At 36.5% G+C, this 23939-nt stretch overlaps 2 protein-coding genes across 6 annotated transcripts in view; one reads left to right on the top strand and one right to left on the bottom strand.

Annotated features, from left to right (window-relative positions):
- MMS22L (MMS22 like, DNA repair protein) overlaps positions 1-23939 on the bottom strand; it is a 153121-nt gene that overhangs the window by 78392 nt on the left and 50790 nt on the right. For all 3 annotated transcript variants that reach the window (XR_004352559.1, XM_032651496.1, XM_032651494.1), the window contains exons 12-14: positions 19152-19271; positions 15258-15484; positions 12145-12648 (exon numbers count right to left, since the gene is read on the bottom strand). Coding sequence is in view for 2 of the 3 variants with exons in the window: in XM_032651496.1 (XP_032507387.1) it covers positions 12145-12648; positions 15258-15484; positions 19152-19271 (851 nt within the window). In the remaining variant the exon portion in view is untranslated. The remainder of the gene's footprint in view (positions 1-12144; positions 12649-15257; positions 15485-19151; positions 19272-23939) is intronic.
- Positions 17734-18934, top strand: LOC116763577 (nucleophosmin-like). Of its 3 annotated transcripts, XM_032651499.1 has the most exons (3): positions 17744-17801; positions 18096-18318; positions 18403-18934. In XM_032651499.1, the coding sequence occupies exons 1-3, from the start codon at positions 17744-17746 to the stop codon at positions 18620-18622; spliced, it is 501 nt and encodes a 166-aa protein (XP_032507390.1). In that variant the 3' UTR covers positions 18623-18934. The 3 variants fall into 3 exon arrangements, with proteins under 3 accessions (XP_032507389.1, XP_032507388.1, XP_032507390.1); XM_032651498.1 differs by having other exon boundaries at positions 17734-18318; XM_032651497.1 differs by having other exon boundaries at positions 17734-18934.

The following is a 23939-nucleotide window of genomic DNA, read 5'->3' as shown; positions in this document are numbered from 1 at the left end:
AGAAAGCCTGCGCGCAGCAACAAAGATCCAATGCAGCCAAAAATAAAATAAATAAATTCATTAAAAAAAAAAAGTGGGTAGGACTAAGAAGTCCATGGACACTTTGGTACCTTTTCTTTGTACCCAGCATTCTGAAATTCACACAGATGTGCTTTGCTATGATTCTAATTTCTTCCATTGTGCTACAGTCACTCAAAAGGCCCTTTCAGTAAGGAATCTTCCACTCCAGGGAACTACTTTAAATTATTTTATCAATTATTTCCTCCATTCCATTATTTCAGTTCCTTCTTCCAAATATCTTGCTTCCAACCCAATCCAAATACAGAAGATCTCTACTTTTAGATTCAAAGTGTTCCTGTGGACCCAGCCTCGATGGAGAGGTTCTGGAACCTCTCAAAAACAAGGTAAAAGCTCAAAGGCCCACTTACTCCACCTGTTTCCATATCTTAGTAGGAGAATAGTTTGGTTATAAACATTGAATTGGCAAAATAAAATAAACCTTTCAATTAACTGAGATGGATGATGAGAAGATGACAGGAGTCTTCCTGTCATCCTCCAGAAGTCCCTTCCACCCACTGGTGCTTAGAAGACAATAAGCACAGAGTTGAAATTCAGATTATGTGTTAAATCTATTAAATCCATAGCCTGTACAGATACTGTTCTCTACTTTCATGTGGATATCGGCAAGAATTGGGGACAAGTATAAATCATTATCAAATAATACTGAATCGTTGAAGTAATAAAATATGAAATGGTGAAAAAGTGATGGTTTCAATAAACACTTACATAAGTACCTTTCTATTTTGTGTCTGTCTTTCATGTAATAAATACATGAGTGTATACCATATATGTGCACTTAACTGGTTTATGGATGCACGCCAAGTGCCTATAATAACGCCTGCTATAGTGGTAGGCACTCATAAATATTAGTTGGATTTGCTGAGTAATTTGTTTAATGAATTATGTATCCTCTGTAGAAAAACAATTACAATACAATTGTACAATAAACTGTACAATTTATCTGGCAATAAAGGGCATTAGAGAGAAAGTATTACGGAAATTCAAAGGAAAGTGAGATTATTCAAGATTGGGGACACATGGATAAGCATACGTTGCTTGGAATGAAGGATAACATTGTTCACATAAAAATAAAGAAAACGTAAATGAAGACAAAAAACATATATTGAGAGATTATTATAGTCCATGGTCTGGGCAGGTGCAGCATCTAAGTCAGTACTGACTGAGAGCTCTGCTGCTGTCCACTGCAGCAGCCACTAACTACCTGTAATCAGTGAGCACTTGATATGTAACTAGTGTGACAGAGAAGTTGAATTTGTCATTTTATATTCATTAACTTAAATTGTCACACACAGCTAGTGTGTATGGACAGCAGAGACCTAAGCAGATTTTCACAGAAATCCTATAAGGTAGGGGCTGTTTTACAAACGTGCAACTGAAGCTTAGAAAAGGTTAAGTAACTTCCCAGGACTGCACTGTTGGTAAGTAGAGGAGGGATGATTTGATCTCAGGTTTATTGACCCTAAAGCCCCCGTTTTTATACTACGCTGCAACAGGAAGAACTCTCAAACACTTCCTTAAGAAGCAGAGGAGAAAAGCACAACTTGCTATTGCGGATTTGTCTACTATTGCCCCAAATCCTGACTGCTCCCATGTATGATGCTCCTACATGAAGCTCTCTGATTCCATCTCTAGCTGTGATCTATTTACTACTAACTTCTGAAACCACCTTTTCCTTCCCCCAAATCCCTCTAAATAAGGGGTTTTTGGTTTGTTTTTTTTCTTTTCCTGTACTCTGCCACTCCATCTCTTTGCCTACTGTAACCGGCACTGACCATTTCTGACTTCTGATCTTAACAACTACTTTGACTCCTTGAATTTAACCCTTTTCTAATCATCGGTTATCACATAACTGCAGCTTATTCAGTCCTCAGATCTGGCTCTACTGTCCTGGCCATGCTCTGGTCTGAACCCTCAACTGGTTTTGACAGGAAAATATAAAAAAACGGTAAAAAAAAAGACTTGGAGATTTCTTGGTAATTAGTAGTTCCATTTGACTACGGTAAAGGAGAACCACAAGAAAAAGTTGCAGAAATAGGTAAAGCCAGACTGTGGATAACTTCGAAAACCATGAAAAGGAATTAGACATTTTCTCTGGGTCTATTAGGATGTCATTAAAGGTGTTAAAATACAGAATGACATAAGCAGAATTGCTCTCCAAGAAGGTAAATGTGGCAAGAGAATATGAGATGAGCAAAAGCACAAATGAAAAAATAAATAGGACTTCATTAAAATTTTTGAAATTTATGCTGCAAAGGACGTTAACAAAGTGAAAAGATAATCCACAGAATGGGAGAAAATATTTGTGAATTATATATCTGATGAGGGACTTGTATTTAAATATATTAAGAATTCTTATAATTCAGTAACAAAAAGACAAATAACCCAATTTAAAAATGGGCAAAGGGTCCAAATAGGTATTTCTCCAAAGAAGACATAATGATCAATAAGCACATGAAAAGCATGTGATCAGCATCACTAGCCACCAAGGAAATGCAAATCAAAACCATAATGAAATACCTACTACCTCACATCCACTAAGATCACTCAATCATAAAGACACTTAGCAACCAGTGTTGGTGAGGATGTGGAGAAACTGCAATTCTTATATACTGGAAGAGGGAATGTAAAATGGTGCAACGGGGGCTTCCCTGGTGGCGCAGTGGTTGAGAGTCCGCCTGCCAATGCAGGGGACACGGGTTCGTGCCCCGGTCCGGGAAGATCCCAGATGCCGCGGAGTGGCTGGGCCCGTGAGCCATGGCCGCTGAGCCTGCGCGTCCGGAGCCTGTGCTCCGCAACGGGAGAGGCCACAACAGTGAGAGGCCCGCGTACCACAAAAAAAAAAAAAAAAAATGGTGCAACGGAAACAGTTTGGCATTTCCTTAAAAGTTTAAACAGAGTTATCACATGACCCAGCAATTCTACTCCTAAGTATATACCCAAGAGAAATAAAAACATGTCCACACAAAAACTTGTACACAAATGTTCACAGCAACATCATTCATAATAGCCAAAAAGTGCAAACAACCCAATGTTCATCAACTGATGAATGGATAAATAAAATGTGGTATATTCATACAGTGGATTATTTGGTAATAAAAAGAAAGTACTGATACATGCTTTAATATGAATAAACCTTGAAATTATTATTCTAAATGAAAGAAACTAGTCACAAAAAATGATGTGTTGTATGATTCCATTTATACGAAAGGTGCAGAATAGGCAAATCTATAGAGACAGAAAGTAGATTAGTGATTGCTAGGGAAGAGGAGTTGGGGAAATTGGGAGTGACTGCTAATAGGTACAGGGTTTCTTTTGGAAGTGACAAACTGTTCTAAAATTGTGGCGAAGGTTGCACAACTTTGTGAATGTGCTAAAACCATTAATTATATGGTATGTGAACTTTATCTTAATAAAGCTGGTCAAAAAGTGAATTGTATAAGTGATATACCTCAAAAAAGCCAATTAAAAAAAAAAGATGGTTTGAGAAGGGAAGGCACTGGAGGCAGGGAGATTAGGCAAGCATTAATAATAGTCTAAAAATGGAGGAAAGGGTAGTGAGAATAAAGAAGGGATAATAAAAGAGAGCCTCCAAAGACATTAAAAAAAATTCTCTCACTCAACTAGATATATAGAGAAAGGAAGGACATACATACATGTCACATTTCTACCTTTAAAAAATTACTTTTCTTCTTCTACAGCAGCTCATTACCGTCTTAGTAACACAGAATCACAATTTCCAATAGTTCTATAATTGTTGAGGCAATGTTCATGTACTCTACAATCCTGACTTTATTTTTACAACAAAGAACCTGATTCATTTACCCATCAAAAAGCCATTTCCTAAATGGCCACTATGTAAAAGGTACTATATTAGGGATGGGTTAAAAACCATCCAAGGTAAGTCCACACACACACAGGTCCGCTGAGGTTTTCCGGCATAAGGTGTAGTACAAAGAAATAATTATATTATGGGTTCTTTTGAAAATAATAATAATGATAATAATAGCAACATCTAACATTTATTGAACACTCACTAATATGCCAGGGACTATGTTAGCCACTTTACATTCCTGATTACATGTGATCCTTAAAGGTTTGTGCTATTATCCTCATTTTACCAATAAGGTTGAGATTTGGACACATAACTTTTCCCTTATAATACTTTAAAAGAATCACTTTGTACTTAGGCAAGGAGAATTCATACCTATGTAACAGATCTAGTTGGAGACTAAATAAATGACCCAAAATATTAACTCCTATACATGAAAAATTAAGTAGATAACTTATGTTTCAGCAAAATACAAAAATGGTACACAAACATTGCCAAGTTATCAGGGTGAGTTGATATTACTGCATGAATTTATAAAATATGTAACATAAAAGGGCCATAGTAAACACACTATGCAAAATTCAAGCCTGGTAAAGAGCAAATAAGCAAACAAACAAAAAAGCTAATTCACAGTATATATGTAAAAATCTCAGTTGAAAGATACATGAAATATTTAATGATGAAGAGAAATATTTACATTTTATATATTTCCAAAATACTAATACTAGTACATCCCCTTAGAGATGCTTTCTCTGAAGCAACCAAAACTGGTAGATTGATCACTCTTAGTGGACAACACAAATATCTGATTTTTCAAATAAAAACTGGAAATATATTTTTCCATGGAGCATACTCATGTGTTCTCTCTCAAATTATTAGAACATTGCCCTAAAAATGTGCATAAAATCAAGTCAAAATCTGCATCAAATATATATTTCATATATATAGTATAAATGATGTACATATGTATATACATGACACACATATGTACATATACATAGATATATGTGCATATATATACATGATGAAACAGCAGATCAGCAGATATTTTGGGCAATCCAGGATACACTAATCAAACTTTGCAAATAAATAACTCATAATAATTTGATTACTTAAAAAATCAATTAGTTTCAAAGTTGTTTTGTAATAAGCCATTCTTCAATAATTAGAAGCTGTAATCCATTATACTAACAGAACACCCAACAACAAAAGGAGGAAAAGGCTTGCATGCTGTCCAGAGTCTCCTTTCTATTTTTCCTGAAAACTCATGTAAATTATTTGGTAATCAGCAGAGCCTCACAAGAATATTTCCCCTTGTACTACCTCCTTCCCTACCTAGAAAATTCCCAGTTATCTCTCCAAAGGAAAGATTAAAACAAATTTTTTTTTGTTTAGAATAAATGATACCATACCGATAAAGGTTAAAATAACTATTGAGCTTGGAAAATATTTGAGGGGAATGATATACAGTTTTTCTGTGCACATGTGTATGCACACGTGCACACACACGTGCACACACACACCCATCCCAAATGTCAAAAAAGATGTATAACAAACAGATGAACTTGCAAGTTCATGGAAAAAGAAGAAAAGGATTTAAAAATATATGTACTTTCAAAATGTATTTTGAAGCCAGGAAAAAGAATCTGAAACCTTTCAAGGAGTTGCACTTGAACACGTACAGTATCAAAAACAGGTAATCATCCCTTCTGAATTATTTCTTAGTCTCCACATTTAACATCTTAGACAAGTTTTCAGCTGCCTTTAGACTTCTTTGAAACTAGGCTCTTGTTTAATATAAAACAGGATGTCAGTTGATCAATATCCATTTGGCTTAAATTCATAAGTCCACAACCCCCCTTAAGTGGTAGAACAAACAGGTACAAGGCCTGAAGATTTATTGTTTCTTTTTAAACGCTGAATGATATTTGCAGATGCCAAAAGGCATTTTGAAATCACTCCATCCCTACTTCAATACAAATGAAAAAGGGGGATGGGGAGGAGAGAGAATCTCATGAGGCCTTGTATGTCAAGTTTTTGCCCAGAGCTAATTTTCATAGCTGTGTTATAAAACCCTGAAAATGGAGGTTTATAATGGAAATGCTGACAGACCCTTAACTATAGCAGCATGAATGGATATAATTAAAGAAAAGCTTTTGGCTACACCTAACTCCACAAATTAAAGACTGCCATTTTTATATTAACCTCAAATAACAGCCAAGTGAGAACTAGAAATGTGATTTCAGAAAGGGAATGTGAAATGTTAAAGATGACTGCTCAAATTATTTGACTTTCGGAGTTTTAAACACAGAGGCATTTAGTTAACATAATCAAGTCAGTATTTTCATAATGTTACCTAATCAGCGATAAAGAATGCTCTGGTGAGCCAGCAGCTCCAGTTAGCAGAAAGTGGCATATGAAGTTATTATTTCTTAACAGCCTAGAGGGAGCCGCTTCTCCCTTTAATCAGTGATCTTAGTTCCTTCCTACTTATAATTTCTCTGTCATACCGTTATAAAACTATTACCTAGTTCAACACACACAGGCACACACCCTGCACACACATTTATGCAGGGACCGGTACCTTATTCCCACCTGAATTACAAAACAGAAGAGATTATTAAGGTAAAGTATTTCATTCTTTCCCTTGTCAGGGATGCAGCCAGGAATAAATATCATCAATCTATGTAACCCATCTTCCCTATCTAAACCAAAATTCAAAGAATTTAGCTCTGTTCTTAACTTAAAAGGAAAAAAACCCCTATGCTTTAATTTTTAACAACTATTCAAATTATTTTTAAACTTTCTAATAGTATTAGTAGAAAAAATATTATAGGATACCTAAAAGATGCCTATGAAAAGATCTTCAGTGAAGTTTCAGATTTTGGGTTAAGAAATTAGGAACACTCTCTATGATCAAATACCTAGAGGACTTTTCTTGTGTTTCCCTCCCCTGCCTCCCTTCCTTCTTTCTTTCTTTTTAAGGGAAACAATTCTGAATGATCTCTGGGGCCCCTTTTCCCCCAAAGATCCCAAACTAAAAGCAAGTCTGTCTTGACAATATCTGCCTTAGAAGGAAGTACTGAAGATTGATATAATAAAATAAAACTATGCAAGTCACAGTCCCTCTTACTGTATACCGCAATCAGTCTCATTGAAGGACTGTGTGCAAATTACTATGCAAGCTTCAGAAATTTAAAAGATGGCAGTGCCTAAACCATGACAGCATTAATAATGACCCGCACATTACTACACCATTCTTATTCACACATTGATCTCATACTGCTCGATAACCTTGGCAACAGAAGTTCTACATGATTTCACATTCTCTTACAGCAATTGTTTTTGATCATAGTTGACCAGTATAAAGCAAAACCAAAAATAAACATCTGTACAAGGAATTAAATGTTACCAACATAAATAGTTGTGTCCTTTTTTTCACTGGTTAGTCCTGAAGAGCAACAACATACTCCTTGCCCCCTGGTCAAGATGATACCAAATTACAATCTCAAACCAGATCTCGTTTAAAAGAAATTATTAATACAAATGTAAAGTTACTCTCACCTTATATAATTGAGAGTTGTCATTATGCCTCTTGATTCTGACCTCTGTACTTCTGAATACATGGATTAACAGAGATGCATTATAGTTTACAAGGTACTTGGCAAGCAATATTTTTGCAACACTCCTGACATGCTCTAATGCTAAAAACTTCTACTAAATTGAATTTAAACGGCAAAAATTTGATTTTTTACCAGAAGTGAAATTTAGATGGTTGAAGTGGTGCTAATAATAAATCAAAGATAAATTACTATTATAAATAAAATGTGATTTACTTGTCTCCACACCTCTTTGTGATTTATTTTTCCAACTAATGACTCATTAAAAAAATATATAACTTGCAAAATTATAAAAACAAAGTAATCAAAAGCCCCAATAAGAAATTACCCTTCTTTTTTTGCAGCAAAAATAAAAGGTAAAAGCACTCAGAAGTATACATGAGTAGTGGTAATACTTTCAGGTTTGTCAACAGATTTCATTCATCTAATTACTTTCTAATTTATAAAAACTGTAGTGGTATGGTTAGTGTCTGTTTAGTTATTTGTAAACTATTATAAAGACAGTGTAAGAAGGCAGCTATGGTATAGGGGTTAGAGTCTGAGGGGTGATTCTGAAACAACTGTGTTATTTTAGGTAAATTACAAAAAGTAAAAAGTCACCATGTTTCCATTTCTTCAGCTATAAACAGGGATGACAGGATTGGTAAAGAAATACATGAGATAGTATTTATAAACTGTACATCTTTTAAGAATACAAGAATTATTCTTGTGTTTCTAGTTACTACTTTTGAAGAATGACCAAAAAAGTTCCAGTTAAGAGCTTGAAGACAAAAAGTCAGTAAATAAAAAGTAATTTCCTATTTATTACTTTCACTGTATTTCCATTTTTAAAGCCTCTCCAACCTTCAAAATAAATCTCCTTCTCCTATTACCAAGTTTACATTAACATTTTTTTTTTTTTTTTATGCGTTACGCGGGCCTCTCACTGTTGTGGCCTCTCCCGTTGCGGAGGACAGGCTCCGGACGCGCAGGCTCAGCGGCCATGGCTCACGGGCCCAGCCGCTCCGCGGCATGTGGGATCTTCCCGGACCGGGGCACGAACCCGTGTCCCCTGCATCGGCAGGCGGACTCTCAACCACTGCGCCACCAGGGAAGCCCTACATTAACATTTTTAACAAACTTCTGTGTTTATCTTGGAATGCATATTTTCTAAATATACTCCATACACTAATCTAAAAATGAGAAAGGAGGCTTTCTCATACACGTTCAGGGAGACTGAAATTGGTGCAAATTTTTTAATTAAATGGGATGATTAAACGGGACTGGAATATCCACCCACATTTAAAATGCACATACACAAATTCACTCTTAGGAATTAACCTACAGATATACCTTCACAAGTACACAGAGAATACATATATAAAGATGTTAAAACTATGTTTATAATAACAAAATGGTAAATAATATAAATTTCCATTATTTGGGGATTGGCTAAATAAAGTTTGGTGCATCCATATAATGAAACACTAAGTAGCCATTAAAAACAACTAGATAGGTCTCCATATACTAACGTGAAAAGCTGTCTAGGAAATATTAAGTGAAAAACTGAAGTTGCAGAACAAAGATCATTTCTTTTGTGTTTTAAGCCTATGAATGGGAAGAAGTCTGGAAGGTTCTATAACAAACCATTTTAATCTATGGAGTAGAAATAGAGCATCACTGAGGTTGGACCAGATAGTTCTTTGTTGCGTGGGCTGTCCTGTACATTGTAGGCTATTTATGTAGCAGTATCCTTGACCTCTACCCACTAGATGCTGGGTAGCACTCCTCATACATGTGGCAATCAAAAACTTCTCCAGACACTGCTCAATGTCCCCTGGGGGAAAAACTCACCCCTAGGTGAGAACCATTGAACTAGAGAATAAAGGAGTGAAGTTGGGGAGAGGAAATTTTACTTGTCACCTTATACCTCTTTTTTTTCTTTTACCATTTTTACCAACACAACATACTACATTTGCAATTCAAAGAAAAATGTCAGGGACTTCCCTGGTAGCACAGTCATTAAGAATCCACCTGCTAATGCAGGGGACACGGGTTCCAGCCCTGGTCTGGGAAGATCCCACATGCCACAGAGCAACTTAGCCCGTGTGCCACAACTACTGAGCCCGCACTCTAGATCCCATGAGCCACAACTACTGAGCCCGCATGGCACAACTACTGAACCCGCATGGCACAACTACTAAAGCCTGCACGCCTAGAGCCTGTGCTGTGCAACAAGAGAAGCCACTGCAATGAGAAGCCTGCTGACCGCAGTGAAGAGCAGCCCCTAATCTCTGCCACTAAAGTCCATGCGCAGCAACGAAGACCCAACACAGCCATAAATAAATAAATAAATAAATAAATAAATAAATAAATGTTCCTTAAAATTAAAAAAAAGAAAAATTTCACAACAAAAGAAGATTCCTCCACACTGCCCCACTGCTCTCCGAACTACTGGATTGGACATAAAGTTCGTTCAGGTTTCCTGAACAAACTTTTTGGCTAACCCAACACTTTGAAGAACCTCAAAAAAAAAAATAGGTTCCTCCAAATTTCTAACTAAAAAATTAAATAGTATTTGTAAGATATGAATCTTTGTTTAAAAAAAACATATATAAGAAACAATATAATTGTTAAGACAAACAAAAAAGACTTATCTATCTTTAATGGAAAAGGTAGAAAGATATATGGATTCTGCCACTTGGTTCCATGACTGCATCTTCCCAAGATACCCAAACTCTCACATCATTTTCTACTCCTTTGCCCAGACTGCAGCACTATCACCAGGATGGTTTAGACCAGCTCCCTCCTCTTGCTTCTTGTTTTGTATATTCAGACAAATATAAACAAACCAAAAATATGGAAATTCCTAATTCTGCCCCAGAAGCACAGGAAATTCCTAATTCTGCCCCAGAAGCACTACTTATCACTTATTTAAAAATTGAACAGAATGAATTTGGCACTTGGAAAAGTATATTATCTGCTAATAAACTCTACTAGACTAAGAAGGAACAAATGTACTTCGTGGAGAAGATCCAGAATCAGTAAAAGTTTCTTCTAATGAAGTTGGCTATTCATTTACTTATCCATTTATCTATCCATCCGCCTAAAAATTTGATACAGCTTACATTGGGGGATAAGGGGATGATTATCTGATCAAGAACTAGAGTACATAAATATAAAAACTACACAAAATCTAAAGAGTGAAAACCCGTGGATTAATCTGTATGAACACACAGCCCAACATAAAGCAAATTAAGAAAATTAGTAATGAATTAGTAATGAATTAGTAATGAAACTCATAATGAATAAATGTCCAAAATTTGGAAACTTCATCAAGTTTACTATCTTTGAAAAACAGATGCCACTTTTGTAATGTGCAGCTAAGAAGAGGGAAGCAGTCTCTTCGTTAACTTCAGACATGATTTTAAATAAAATCATATCTTTATACCTAACTTTTACACAACTTTTTAGTGACAGTAACTAACTGCACTGAGTGGTAGTATCTAACTTCTCAAGAACATGTACTTTAAAGGTGAAACTGTTATGTAGAAAGGGCCTTATAGGCAATAAATGTCATAATCACTGTTCTTATCCATTATTGTTTGGGTCGGAGGGTATCTGCACATTTGCATAATTTAAGTGGATCTGAGAACAGTAAGTTTTGTATAGATGATTGGTGTTATAAATAGAACAATCCTATCTTTTCTTAAATTTATTTATTTATTTTTGGCTGTGTTGGGGCTTCATTGCTGTGTGCGGGCTTTCTCTAGTTGTGAGTGGGAGCTACTCTTTGTTGTGGTGCGCAGGCTGATTCTCATTACGGCGGCCTCTCTTGTTGCGAAGCTAGGTGTGTGGGCTTCAGTAGTTGTGGCACGTGGGCTCAGCAGTTGTGGCGTGCAGGCTCAGTAGTTGTGATGCACAGGCTTAGTTGCTCCACGGCATGTGGGATCTTCCCAGACCAGGGCTCGAACCCATGTCCCCTGTATTGGCAGGCAGATTCTTAACCACTGTGCCACCAAGGAAGCCCTGAACACTCCTATCTTAATCTTAGAATAAACTATTTCAGCTGGAAGTATTGTACTGGCCAAAAAGCTCATTTGGGATTTCCTGTAAGATCTTTTGGAAAAACCCAAACAAATTTTTTGGCCAACCAAATATTTCATGCATTTTACGTTGCAATTCTGCAGCAAAATATTTAAAGAAACTTACTTTTTTTTAATGGTATAATGTAGCCAAAATCTCCTTACGCACACAAAACTGCGTATGTTTCAATGAAAGCCGCATCAGATTTGAGCTCATGGTCTTGCTTAGAATGTCTGAAATATCCCTCTGGATAATAATGCTCCTCTAGGAGAGGCAGAGAGGAAAGAAGGGGCCAAGAGGCATGGCTCTTGGACTACACCAGAGCTATGTTTGATTTAGTTTAGTTTTACGTGTTTGCACATAAGCTTTCTTTCAAAGAAGCACTGTTTGAAAACTACTGATTTATGTTACACTGCAGTAAAACTCCTTTAACTCCTCTCTTTACAACTGAATTTCATGAGTATGTCATAAGGAAAACTTTAATACAGAATCAATACGGGTGATGATATAAAGCAAATCAATAAATCAGAACGTTACTGGAAAACATACCTGATTCTGGCCAGAACAGCTTGTAGAAAGCTCAACACTGTCCTAAGTTCAGATTCTTGACAAGCTCGTAGAAGCATACTAAAGCCATCATTAAGCAGTTTTTCATGGGAAGGATGCAAGCAATGGCTAGTCTCAAACACTTCTTGAACACCATCAATATATATGGAAAGAAGTGACCAGAGAGTCTGTCTTTGTCCCATTTCATCATTCTTAGATACCAAGAACTCCTTTGCTTTCTCCCGGAAAGCACCTGAAAATATCTCAGCCAAAACACTGATGTCCAGGTTTTTCTGGGTGTACATCAAGAGGAAGGCCATCTGACCCTTCCAAATGAGAGGAGATGTTATAAAGGCAGGCTTGAGGAAATTTAGGAGGCCTACAACATGACTTGCTACATCTTCCACCTCTGCCACACATGCTAACAGTAGAAAAAGGCTGAAAAAGTTTTGCAGACCAACTTCAGTTAGTTCTTCCATTCTTTTTTGATGGAATTTAGAATATATCCTGTAAAACAAAAAGCTGAATTAATAAAATTGTTTCATTCACAAAAATGCATCTTTCAAAATAACATTTCACTCAATACTCATGACAGTCTCATTACTTTAAATTGTTATCTATTTCTACATTATGGTGCTATTGTGTCACTTTTCCTGCGTAGAAAACAACCTCACAGAACACCACTGCCCCTCCTTACCTTCAAATTTCTCAAGGATGCAGCAAGCATCTATAAGTGAATCAAAGGATTCAGTGGCTTTCCCCAAAGGACAGTAAAAATATTCTTTTCATATAGTACATGGCTTTTACTTTTATTTTAGTCCCCCCATTACCTTTCTTTTTAAATTCTTATTGACAAATAAAAAAGAGTACATAATCCTTTTAAGTACAACTTGTTGCATTTTATAGAAATCTTAACAGGGCAATTTTATGTAACAATTTTCCTTAAACCCTTTCTCCCTCTACCCTTCACAAAGACTTGGCTCTTGCTGTACTTATATGTTAAGACATAATTTAAAGCTCCAGAAAAATTATTTTTACCTACTTACAAAGAAAAATTGTTAGTGTTCAAATATCCAAGACTAACCATTTAAAAAGCTGCTGTCAATACTATTTAATACAATTTAAAAGTTGATGTACTTTCATCAATTAAGGGATGAGAATTGAAAACCATTTTGAATCTTACATATGGATTGTTAAATTTCTTTGTAACTTCTATAATTGGTTTATTCAAGATACAAATGATTAATGCTTATGAGAGGTTAAATGTTTATCTATAAACAATGACGCTGATAAGCTCTTGAAAATAAAGATCTGCTTAATTATCTTTATATCCTCCATCTTGCCCATGATAGTGCTTGGTAGAGAGACTTGTTACTGAATTCCAATTTCTTTTGGCAATAAAGTTCTGAGTATTATGTCTTCCATAAAATGAATTAAGATTCAAAAACAAACTGGCAAACAGAACAAAATAAAAAAACTACTGTTTGAGCTACCTAATTACTTGGAGGTTTAACAAAGACACTACCATTAAAAATATATATATATTCTAAATAAAAAATCCAAACTGTATCACCATAACCTTGCAAGAATTATTCATTGTGTGAATCAAACAGGAATTTCACGTAGTGATTCTTGAGAAGTCTCTACCTAAATTAAAAAGTATTCTGCTGTGAGAGCTTCCACCACATAAGCTGAGCAAGTGGTAGAGGGCAGTCTACTGCACAGAGGGCTAGAAAAGGGGCTAATAGGCAAAAGAAGTAGAACAAGGTTAGACAATTAAGAATATGGAGGTTCCTTAAAAAACTACAAATAGAACTACCATATGACCCAGCAATCCCACTACTGGGCATATACCCTGAGAAAACCATAATTCAAAAAGAGTCATATACCAAAATGTTCATTGCAGCTCTATTTACAATAGCCCGGAGATGGAAACAACCTAAGTGTCCATCATCGGATGAATGGATAAAGAAGATGTGGCACATATATACAATGGAATATTACTCAGCCATAAAAAGAAACGAAATTGATCTATTTGTAATGAGGTGGATAGACCTAGAGTCTGTCATACAGAGTGAAGTAAGTCAGAAAGAGAGAGACAAATACCGTATGCTAACACAAATATATAGAATTTAAGAAAAAAGAATGTCAAGAAGAACCTAGGGGTAAGACAGGAACAAAGACATAGACCTACTAGAGAATGGACTTGAGGATATGGGGAGGGGGAAGGGTAAGCTGTGACAAAGCGTGAGAGAGGCATGGACATATATACACTACCAAACGTAAAGGTAGATAGCTAGTGGGAAGCAGCTGCATAGCACAGGGAGATCAGCTCGGTGCTTTGTGACCGCCTGGAGGAGTGGGATAGGGAGGGTGGGAGGGAGGGAGACGCAAGAGGGAAGAGATATGGGAACATATGTATATGTATAACTGATTCACTTTGTTATGAAGCAGAAACTAACCATTGTAAAGTAATTATACTCCAATAAAGATGTTAAAAAAAATCACACCCATTTAACAAGCAAAACTTTCAAAAAAGAATAGACAAATGTGATCAAAAGTTTATTTTACCACACCAGAAATGAAAATGGCATACTCATCAAATGAGAACATCAGAGTTATCTGGTTCTATTATATTCTCGTTAGTTTTCATGCAAGAAAGCAGGGCTTGTGGGACTGGTGGGCTCCAAGAACACGAAGTTTTATAGACTGAATCTACCACCTGCCAATGTATGATTTGGAAATGTTTCTTATTTCTATAATTTTTAATAAAATACATGCAAAGAATTACATAAAACATTACAATTAATTTTGACAAGAAAAATAACAGTTCTCTTATATCCCTGCATTTAATATATAGAATTTCAAACTTTAGGACTGATGAGATAAATAAGAAGCTAAAATCCTCCCCAAGTTATGTATACTAGGTTTGTTCCTTACTATAACAAATTGGCAAGATCAAAATGCTCCATAATTTGCTGTCCTACATTAACGAATACATTTAAAATGTAAACCATAAAGACAAACAAGCACAAGTTAACTTAAAAAATACAAACGGTAAAACTTCTCCAAAGATATAAGTGAACATTCATGACAAAGAAAGATATGGCACATACCTTCCTTTGACTTGTTTCCAAGGATGAGGGCCATTGTTCTTCATTGCTTTCTTAACAACTTTTGCCAAAATGCAAAGGAAAAAAGTGTAACTACTGCTGGATTTATACAGGTCATGATCTTGTTTATCACAACAGCAGGTCTTCACCATTTCTAGCATAGACAAGGGTGACTTAATGACATATGTAAGGCCTTTCAAAGGAAGCCAAGAAATACTGAAAGAACTATTCTAAAAGCAAAAGACAGAAAACAAGTATAAGTCTCTGAATAAATAAAAATGGAAAGCTGTAAATCCCAATTAGCTCACTAGAAGTTTGACTCCTCTTAATCATAAAAATTACACAGCCATTACCACATATTCCCCTAAAATAAAAATTCCATTCAAGCACAGAACACCAAGGGGTATTCAAATTCCTGGATTATCCCCAAAATGCCTTTTTAACCGTTAGTTTTTTCAACTTTGGATAGCAAGATCCATACATTGCATTTGGTTGACATGCCTCTTAAATCTCTTTTATTCTATAAATTTCCCAATGTTTTTGTCACAACATTTATCAGGTAATTTATTGTGTGGTATTTCCTAGATTCTGGATTTAGCTGCTTGTATCTTCCTAGACTCATTAATATATTCTTTCATCCTCTATCTTTTCTGTAAAGTGGTAGCTGTACCTAGCAGACTGGTCAGATTCAGGTCAAGTTTTCTGGTGGGAATCTTTCATTGGTAGTACTGAGTACTTCCTATTTCAGTTAGCAAAGAGGCACATACGTTCTCACCGTCTTTCTTTTTGTGATGTTGAGACTGATCATGCTGTCAGCCTGATCTATCCATTTTAGTGATCCCTGCAGTGTGAGCAGCCATGGATGATCATCATCCAGATGGCTTATTTCATCGGAGGTATGGAACAGAGATTTTTTTCTTTTTTTTTGCGGTACGCGGGCCTCTCACTGCCGTGGCCTCTCCTGTTGCGGAGCACAAGCTCCGGAAGTGCAGGCTCAGCAGCCATGGCTCACGGGCCCAGCCGCTCCGCGGCATGTGGGATCTTCCCGGACCGGGGCATGAACCCATGTCCCCTGCATCAGCAGGCGGACTCTCAACCACTGCGCCACCAGGGAAGCCCTGGAACAGAGATTTTTTATCATTCTTCCTAAACTGTCTCATCAGAAATCTGGTACTCTAAAATATAGTTTATATTTTCATTTATTTACAGTTTCCAGAATAACAACTTTTCTAAAAGTACCATAAACTCAAGGATTTAAACTTGCCTATGCCCAAATTTACCCAGTGTTGGGCAATGGGAGCTCCTTAAAGTTGGCTCCTGTGTCCTTCTGACATGACTCCAGCTTACTTTGATACCTTCCTTGCTTTCAGGTATGACAAGATACTCTAGACTCACCTTGTATTCATTCTGCCTGAGAATCAGAATTGGTCATTTCTCCTACCAGCCTGACAATGTGCTTCAGAGAAAGGTATTTTTCCCATTTTTAATATGCTCAATATGTACAAACCCAAACTTGTAATTTACTTGTAAATCCTCCATATCTATTTTCCACCTTGACTGAGGGGTTCACTTTGTATTTACCCAGAGAACCAAATGTTCCAAATCTTCTCTTCTCTCCACACACAAGTAACTCAGTCTTTTAAATGTACCTTTAAAATTTTATATTCCAAGTTTGTCCTCTCCTTTTAAAATCCACTATCCCTATTTTAGTTCTCACTCACTGCATTATTTGCTTCTACGACTACACTGGACTACTAACTCATCTGTACCCAATTCCTTTATACTACTTTCAGAAAAAACCTTCTCAAATACATACCTAATGTGTCACATCCTTACTTCCCAATGTCTCCTGAATAAATCATAACTCAACAATTATCTTTAACCCTTCATAATCCAGCCCCAGAATAACTTCTCTACTTTCCTTATCTCCAGTATCTCTCCATAATCACCTGAGACCCATCATTCAGAACTATTTAACACAGTAGGAATAAATCATGTTTTTCATGTCTCTTTACATTTGTCCACACTATTCCTTTTGCTTGGATACTCATTTTCTTATATACTTGGAAAATTCTACTCACTTCCCAGGTCAACTTAAAAATTTATGACTTCATAAAGTCTTCTACAAGTCCGTAAACTGGGTCAGATACTCCTTCCTTTAGCCTTCCACAGTATTATAACTTTTTTTCTACAATATTTGTGCTTCTGCCCACTAGCCTATAAGCTACTCAAATGCCAAGACTAGTTCTTATTCAAGATAGCACTAACTGTTCAATGTGTTGCAAGCAATCAATAGTTGTTAGAAAACACTTATAAAAGAAGACTTTTAAAAAAATATCTTTCTGGCACAATTTGGGCTACTTTGCTTAATCTCACTCTTAAGAGAAAAGGGGCCCTGGTCTGATTCCGTCCTGCACAACTGTTCCTTGAAACGGTAGTCTCTTATCTCCGTCCACCTTCTCTCCCACCGAAGTGCGTGCCACCAACCCATGGAAGATTCGATGGACATGGACATGAGGCCCCTGAGGCCCCAGAACTATCTTTTCGGTTGTGAACTAAAGGCCGACAAAGATTATCACTTTAAGGTGGATAATGATGAAAATGAGCACCAGTTATCTTTAAGAACGGTCAGTTTAGGGGCTGGCGCAAAGGATGAATTGTACATTGTCGAAGCAGAGGCGATGAATTATGAAGGCAGTCCAGTTAAAGTAACACTGGCAACTTTGAAAATGTCTGTGCAGCCAACGGTTTCCCTTGGGGGCTTTGAAATAACACCACCTGTGGTCTTACGATTGAAGTGTGGCTCAGGGCCTGTACATATTAGTGGACAGCACTTAATAGCTGTGGAGGAAGATGCAGAGTCAGAAGATGAAGAGGAGGAGGATGTGACACTCCTAAGTATATCTGGAAAGCGTTCTGCCCCTGGAAGTGGTAGCAAGTTTCCACGGAAAAAAGTAAAACTTGCTGCTGATGAAGATGATGATGATGATGACGACGACGATGATGATGATGATGATGACACCGACGATGATGATGAGGAAGCTGAAGAAAAAGCTCCAGTAAAGAAATCTGTACGAGATACTCCAGGCAAAAATGCACAAAAATCAAACCAGAATGGAAAAGACTCAAGACCGTCAATACCAAGATCAAAAAGTCAAGAATCCTTCAAAAAACAGGAAAAAACTCCTAAAACACCGAAAGGACCTAGCTCTGTAGAAGACATTAAAGCAAAAATGCAAGCAAGTATAGAAAAAGGTGGTTCCCTTCCCAAAGTGGAAGCCAAATTCATCAATTATGTGAAGAATTGTTTCCAGATGACTGATCAGGAGGCTATTCAAGATCTCTGGCAGTGGAGGAAGTCTCTTTAAGAAAATAGTTTAAACAGTTTGTTAAAATCTTCCGTCTTATTTCATTTCTGTAACAGTTGATATCTGGCTGTCCTTTTTATAATGCAGAGTGAGAACTTCCCCTACTGTGTCTGATAAATGTTGTCCAGGTTCCATTGCCAAGAATGTGTTGTCCAAAATGCCTGTTTAGTTTTTAAAGATGGAACTCCACTCTTTGCTTGGCTTTAAGTATGTATGGAATGTTATGATAGGACATAGTAGTAGTGGTGGTCAGACAAATGGAAATGGTGGGGAGACAAAATTATACATGTGAAATAAACTCAGTATTTTAATACAAAAAAGAGAAAAAGGACCTTACATGCTCCATTCCCTTATGCCAATGCTCTTTAGACAATGTGAAACATAAAAGTGTTTTTGAGCTAATCTTCTTTGAAAAATTAGTTTTAAGAAAAATCCATAATTATATATAATTAAGCCATGAAAATATTCCTCATATATCATGTACAAATTCTTCAAATTCCTGGAACAAATTCATATTCTATTTACTCACCAGGTTCTTACTGTAATATTCCCACAGAATGGTGACAACTGCAATGTTTGGCTCCCAGAAATCACAAAGGGTCAAACAACAGTGAAGATACATTCGTAACTGCTCTTCTAGTATACCATCCTAAAAAATAAACTGAAATTGTGAGGAGCTAAATGCGCTCTGGCAACACACATTATCAGCTGATATTGCACTGAATAACCTGCTCTTAAAAAGAATATAAATATATATCACCAAGTCATACCCATTCTCATCTTCAGACCAGAAGGTCTAAATCAGCATAAGGTATACTTCTAAAACTTTGCTTTAGAGATCATTAGTATATTCAGATAACTGAAATTACATAACTCAATTTGACTCTTTACTCAGTTATTTAACAATTACAATAGGTATTTAATAACTGAATGGTGTAGAACCCAGAGACTGAAAAAGAAACCCAAACCAGAAAGAAATAGCATAAATGATCGAATAATTAAGATGTACACAAATCCAGAGGACTTGCTCATACTTAAGTATCAATATGAGGTCAAATTCTTTATGGGAATATAAGCGTTGTTCTTCTAAAAACCAGAGGATTGGCAGAGTACATATATTTTAACCTTTTAGGAAGTGGCAACAGGAGAGAGTAGAAAAGAAGTGACACTTTAATCTTCTATGATGAAACAACCATGCATGTTTGTTAAAAAGTGACACATCACTGAATTCCAATCATTCAGCAATCATTTATTCAAAGCTTACTATATACCAGACACTATTCTAAGGTAGTAGGCATAAAGCAATGAATAAGTCAGACATGGTACATGCACTAATAGAAGTTACACTTTGGTGGAGAATGGAAAAAGAGGGCACTGAAACAAACAGGATAAATGTAAACAATTACAACCACCATGAAAAACAGAAAAAGCAGAGTAATGTGGTAGGGTAGCTGGTAGAGGATGTGGGTCATTATTTTACCAGGAATTAAGAATGGAAAGACCTTTCTGAGGGCTGGCATTTGGGCTAAATGACTGAATGAAAAACAGCCAACCACATAAAGAACTGAAAGTAAAGCATTCATCACAGAGAAAACACATGGAAAGTTCCTGAATTAGCAGTAAGCTTGATATTATAGGATTAAGTCAGAGATAGTCAGGAATCATACCTCATTTGAGGCTTTATAGTTTATAGTCAGAATTATGGTTTTTATTTTAATTATGTTGGGAAGCCTCTACAAGATTATAAGCACAGGGGTGACATGAAATGATTGTTTAAAAAATAGTACATTGGATCATGCATCGAGAATGAATACAGTAGTTAAGAGCAGTTAGAAGGTAAACAGTGACACTTCCAATGTAATAGAAAATCAGACAGAGGTCAAGTACAAAGGAGAAATGCTGGGAAATTTGAAGGTGCTTGAGATATAGTACGCTTTAAGTAAATAACTGTTGAATGACTGGGATTCAGTGTTGTGTCACTTTTCAACAAACATGTATGGTTATTCCATCACAGAAGATGAGATTAAAATGTCTACTTTTTTCTACTTCCTTCTCCTCCTGTCAAAATGTTAGGAGGTGACTCTGTGAAACTGTAAGACTAAGATAAGTGGACAACTTTAGAGATATGTTTGGAAACAGAGACAATAGGATTTGTTGATGAGTTACATTAAGGTATGAAGGAAAGACAGCAATTAAGGAGAACTCTCATTTGGCTTAAGAAAATGGGTTGATGGAACCACTTCCTAAGGTGGCAAAGACTAGGGGAGGAACACATGAGACAGTGCACAGGGCAACCAAGTGGAAATATTAAGTAGACAACTGACATATGGGTCTATAGCTCAAGGGAAAAGTCAGAGCTATTGATATAAATTTGGATGTTACTTTCATATTGATGGCTTTTAGAGCTAAGAGACTAGATAAGATCAACCTAGGAAAGACGATGGAAAAGAGAAAAGGATCCAGAACTGAGAGCCCTTTGCTATTCCAAAATTTAGGTAGGAAGCAAAAGGAGGAGTCTATAAGCAAAACCCAATGGCCAATGAAGTAGGAAGGAAACCAGGCATCATGGAAACCAAGAGAAATATTTCAGAAAGGGAAGGGGGTCAACAGGGTTGAATGCTACTGAGAGGTTAAAATGAGAACAAAGAACTCTTAGATTTTACAATGTGGAAGTTATTGATGCCTTTGACAACAGTAGTTTCAGGTATGGCAGACACAGATGCTTAACTATGGCAGGTTGAGGAGATAATAGAAGGTGAGGAAGTAGTGATACTTAAGTGAAGATATATAAAGTCCTTGAACAGGTGAGAAGAGAAAGGATCCAGTACACAGGGAAAGGAATTAGCCTTTGAGGGAAACAGTGACACTTCCAATATAACAGAAAAGCAGATTGAGAGGTTGTGTACAAAGCAGGCACATTGGGAGATTAGAAGGTTTAAACATAAAGGAGTTCTCAACTGACTGGTTCTACTTTCTCAATGATTTATGAGGCAAGATGCCTAGCTAAGGTGACTGGGGCACAGCATGTGTTGAACTGTGTGTTAAAAAAGAAATTCTGAAATAAGTTGTTTTGGAGAGTAGAAAAGTAAACATTCTAGAGCCGAGTGCCACTTGAAAAGATTTATGATCAAGAATTTAAAGTCAGACCAGTCAGCAAGAATGAGTGTATGAGTTTTTTCCACTGAGCTGAGGTGGGGGCGTGGCAGAGGGGTAAGAGAAGGGTATTAGGTTTTGCCAAGTTTAAAATAGGTAAGGGCTATGGAATTAAAGGTGTTTGTGATGGAGTGATTATAATAAGGGGTTGTATAATCTACATTGTTCAAGGAGGAAAGTTTGGACATGGATGAACACAAATGAAGACTCAAATCCCAGCTCTGTCACTTCCTAGCTAGCTGTGTGGACCTGGACAAGCTCCCTCTACGCCCCAGTTTCCTAATGTATAAAATGGAACTTCACACAACTGTCATAAGCATGAAGTGGAAGAATGTACATTAAGTGCTATGTACAGTACTTGCACAGGGATAGCTATCATTTTGAACGAATTTTTTTAGCCCAAACATTGAGTCTTGACAATCAAATAATAAATGAAACACATTCACAGCATCGTACCTTAAACTGATATATTTCAATTTTGTGAGTGTTAAGACCAAACTCTACCTAAACCAAGAGTTTTCATTAACATCTAAATCCATGCCCTCTGATTAAAGATTTTTAATAAACTAGAAAGCCTGTGGGGTTCTTTTCCACACAGGTTCAAACCTACCTGTGCTACTCAACTTCTACATTTATCACAAGACCCTGTGGGCTCTCTGGGTGTCTCTTCTCAGCTGAGTGGGTATGTATGAACTATTTCATGTAGAAAGCTACCCTAGAATATTCCATAGTGCCTGCTCCTGATCTCTTAGTCCTTTTTTTTTTTTTTTTTCCCAGTACGCGGGCCTCTCACTGTTGCGGCCTCTCCCGTTGCGGAGCACAGGCTCCAGACGCGCAGGCTCAGCGGCCATGGCTCATGGGCCCAGCTGCTCCACGGCATGTGGGATCTTCCCGGACAGGGGCACGAACCCGTGTCCCCTTGCATTGGAAGGCGGACTCTCAAACACTGCACCACCAGGGAAACCCTCTTAGTCCTTTTTAAAAGAATGCCTTCCTATCTTTATTTCAAAAGATTAAATGCAGGCATATTAAATTTGGGTATATTCCATATATCAAATTCTTTTATAGAACTAAAAATGAAAACATTTACTCTTTTAGTTTATTCTATACAAATGGCAATATAACAATTGTGGGTTCATTTCTTCTTTTTATGTATAACTGACTTGCCACCAGGAGAATAACTTGCCAGAAACCACCAGGAGAATAAAATTTATTTGCAAGCTAAACAGTTAACTGTCAGTCTAACTGATAGGATTTTTTTAGGACTGGATAAAGAGTTAGACTTCAATATCTCGGGAAAGATCCTTCTGTCCAAGAAACACAAACATTTTGGATTAGTAATTAGAAGATTATTGTTCCACATTATTCAGAGCTAATCACATTCTGAGTTGTGAATGTGCCTTGGACTCTCCAAATTCTTTGAAAAATGAAAAAATATTTTTTTTAAATATTAGGCTTGCTTAGGATTTCTTCTTATACCCTTCTATGACCTTTGTTAGAAAACTGTTCTGTGATCTCATTAAATAATGAGGCTCTAAAAAGTAGGTAGCATAAAACTAAAAATCTTCCTTTTCATAAAAATAATAATGCTATTATAAAGGTAGAACAAATGTTTACTGTTAGCATTCACAAATATTAAATAGGATTACCTCTAAAAAATGTTTTTTAAAGCAAATACTTAACTATTCAGTTTAAGTAAAATTAAACAATATATGCTCTCTTTACTAACAAAGCTCAGTGTCTGTTTCTGGAAATCCTCTCTGGCTAGAAAAAGATTTAGAACATTATTTGCTTAATTAAAACTACAGTGGAGTGCCCACCAATTTTATGTGAAGACTACTCTATATGTGAAACATATATATTTTTTAAATATTGTAAATGGACTCTTTCTTTCATTGTTGGAGATCAAGTCACAGCACATGAGCATGGTCAGATTTTAATTTACCTCAATGGGGGAAAATAGATATAATCAAACTGATAGCTCTATCCAAACATATTATTTATTCTTTATGACCACCTACTGCACCCACAAAATTGGTTTCAGGAACTCCAGCAAGTAGTCCTATACTACTTATAAAATCTAATTTGATACAATCAAGGCATGACAAAATTGAGGTTACTAGAGAGAATGGACTGCTTTTTTCTACATACTATAATGACCTCT

This window comes from Phocoena sinus, chromosome 12 (assembly GCF_008692025.1).
Source record: "Phocoena sinus isolate mPhoSin1 chromosome 12, mPhoSin1.pri, whole genome shotgun sequence".
Lineage (NCBI taxonomy): Eukaryota > Metazoa > Chordata > Mammalia > Artiodactyla > Phocoenidae > Phocoena > Phocoena sinus.
This window is presented reverse-complemented; position numbering and strand designations above follow the sequence as displayed.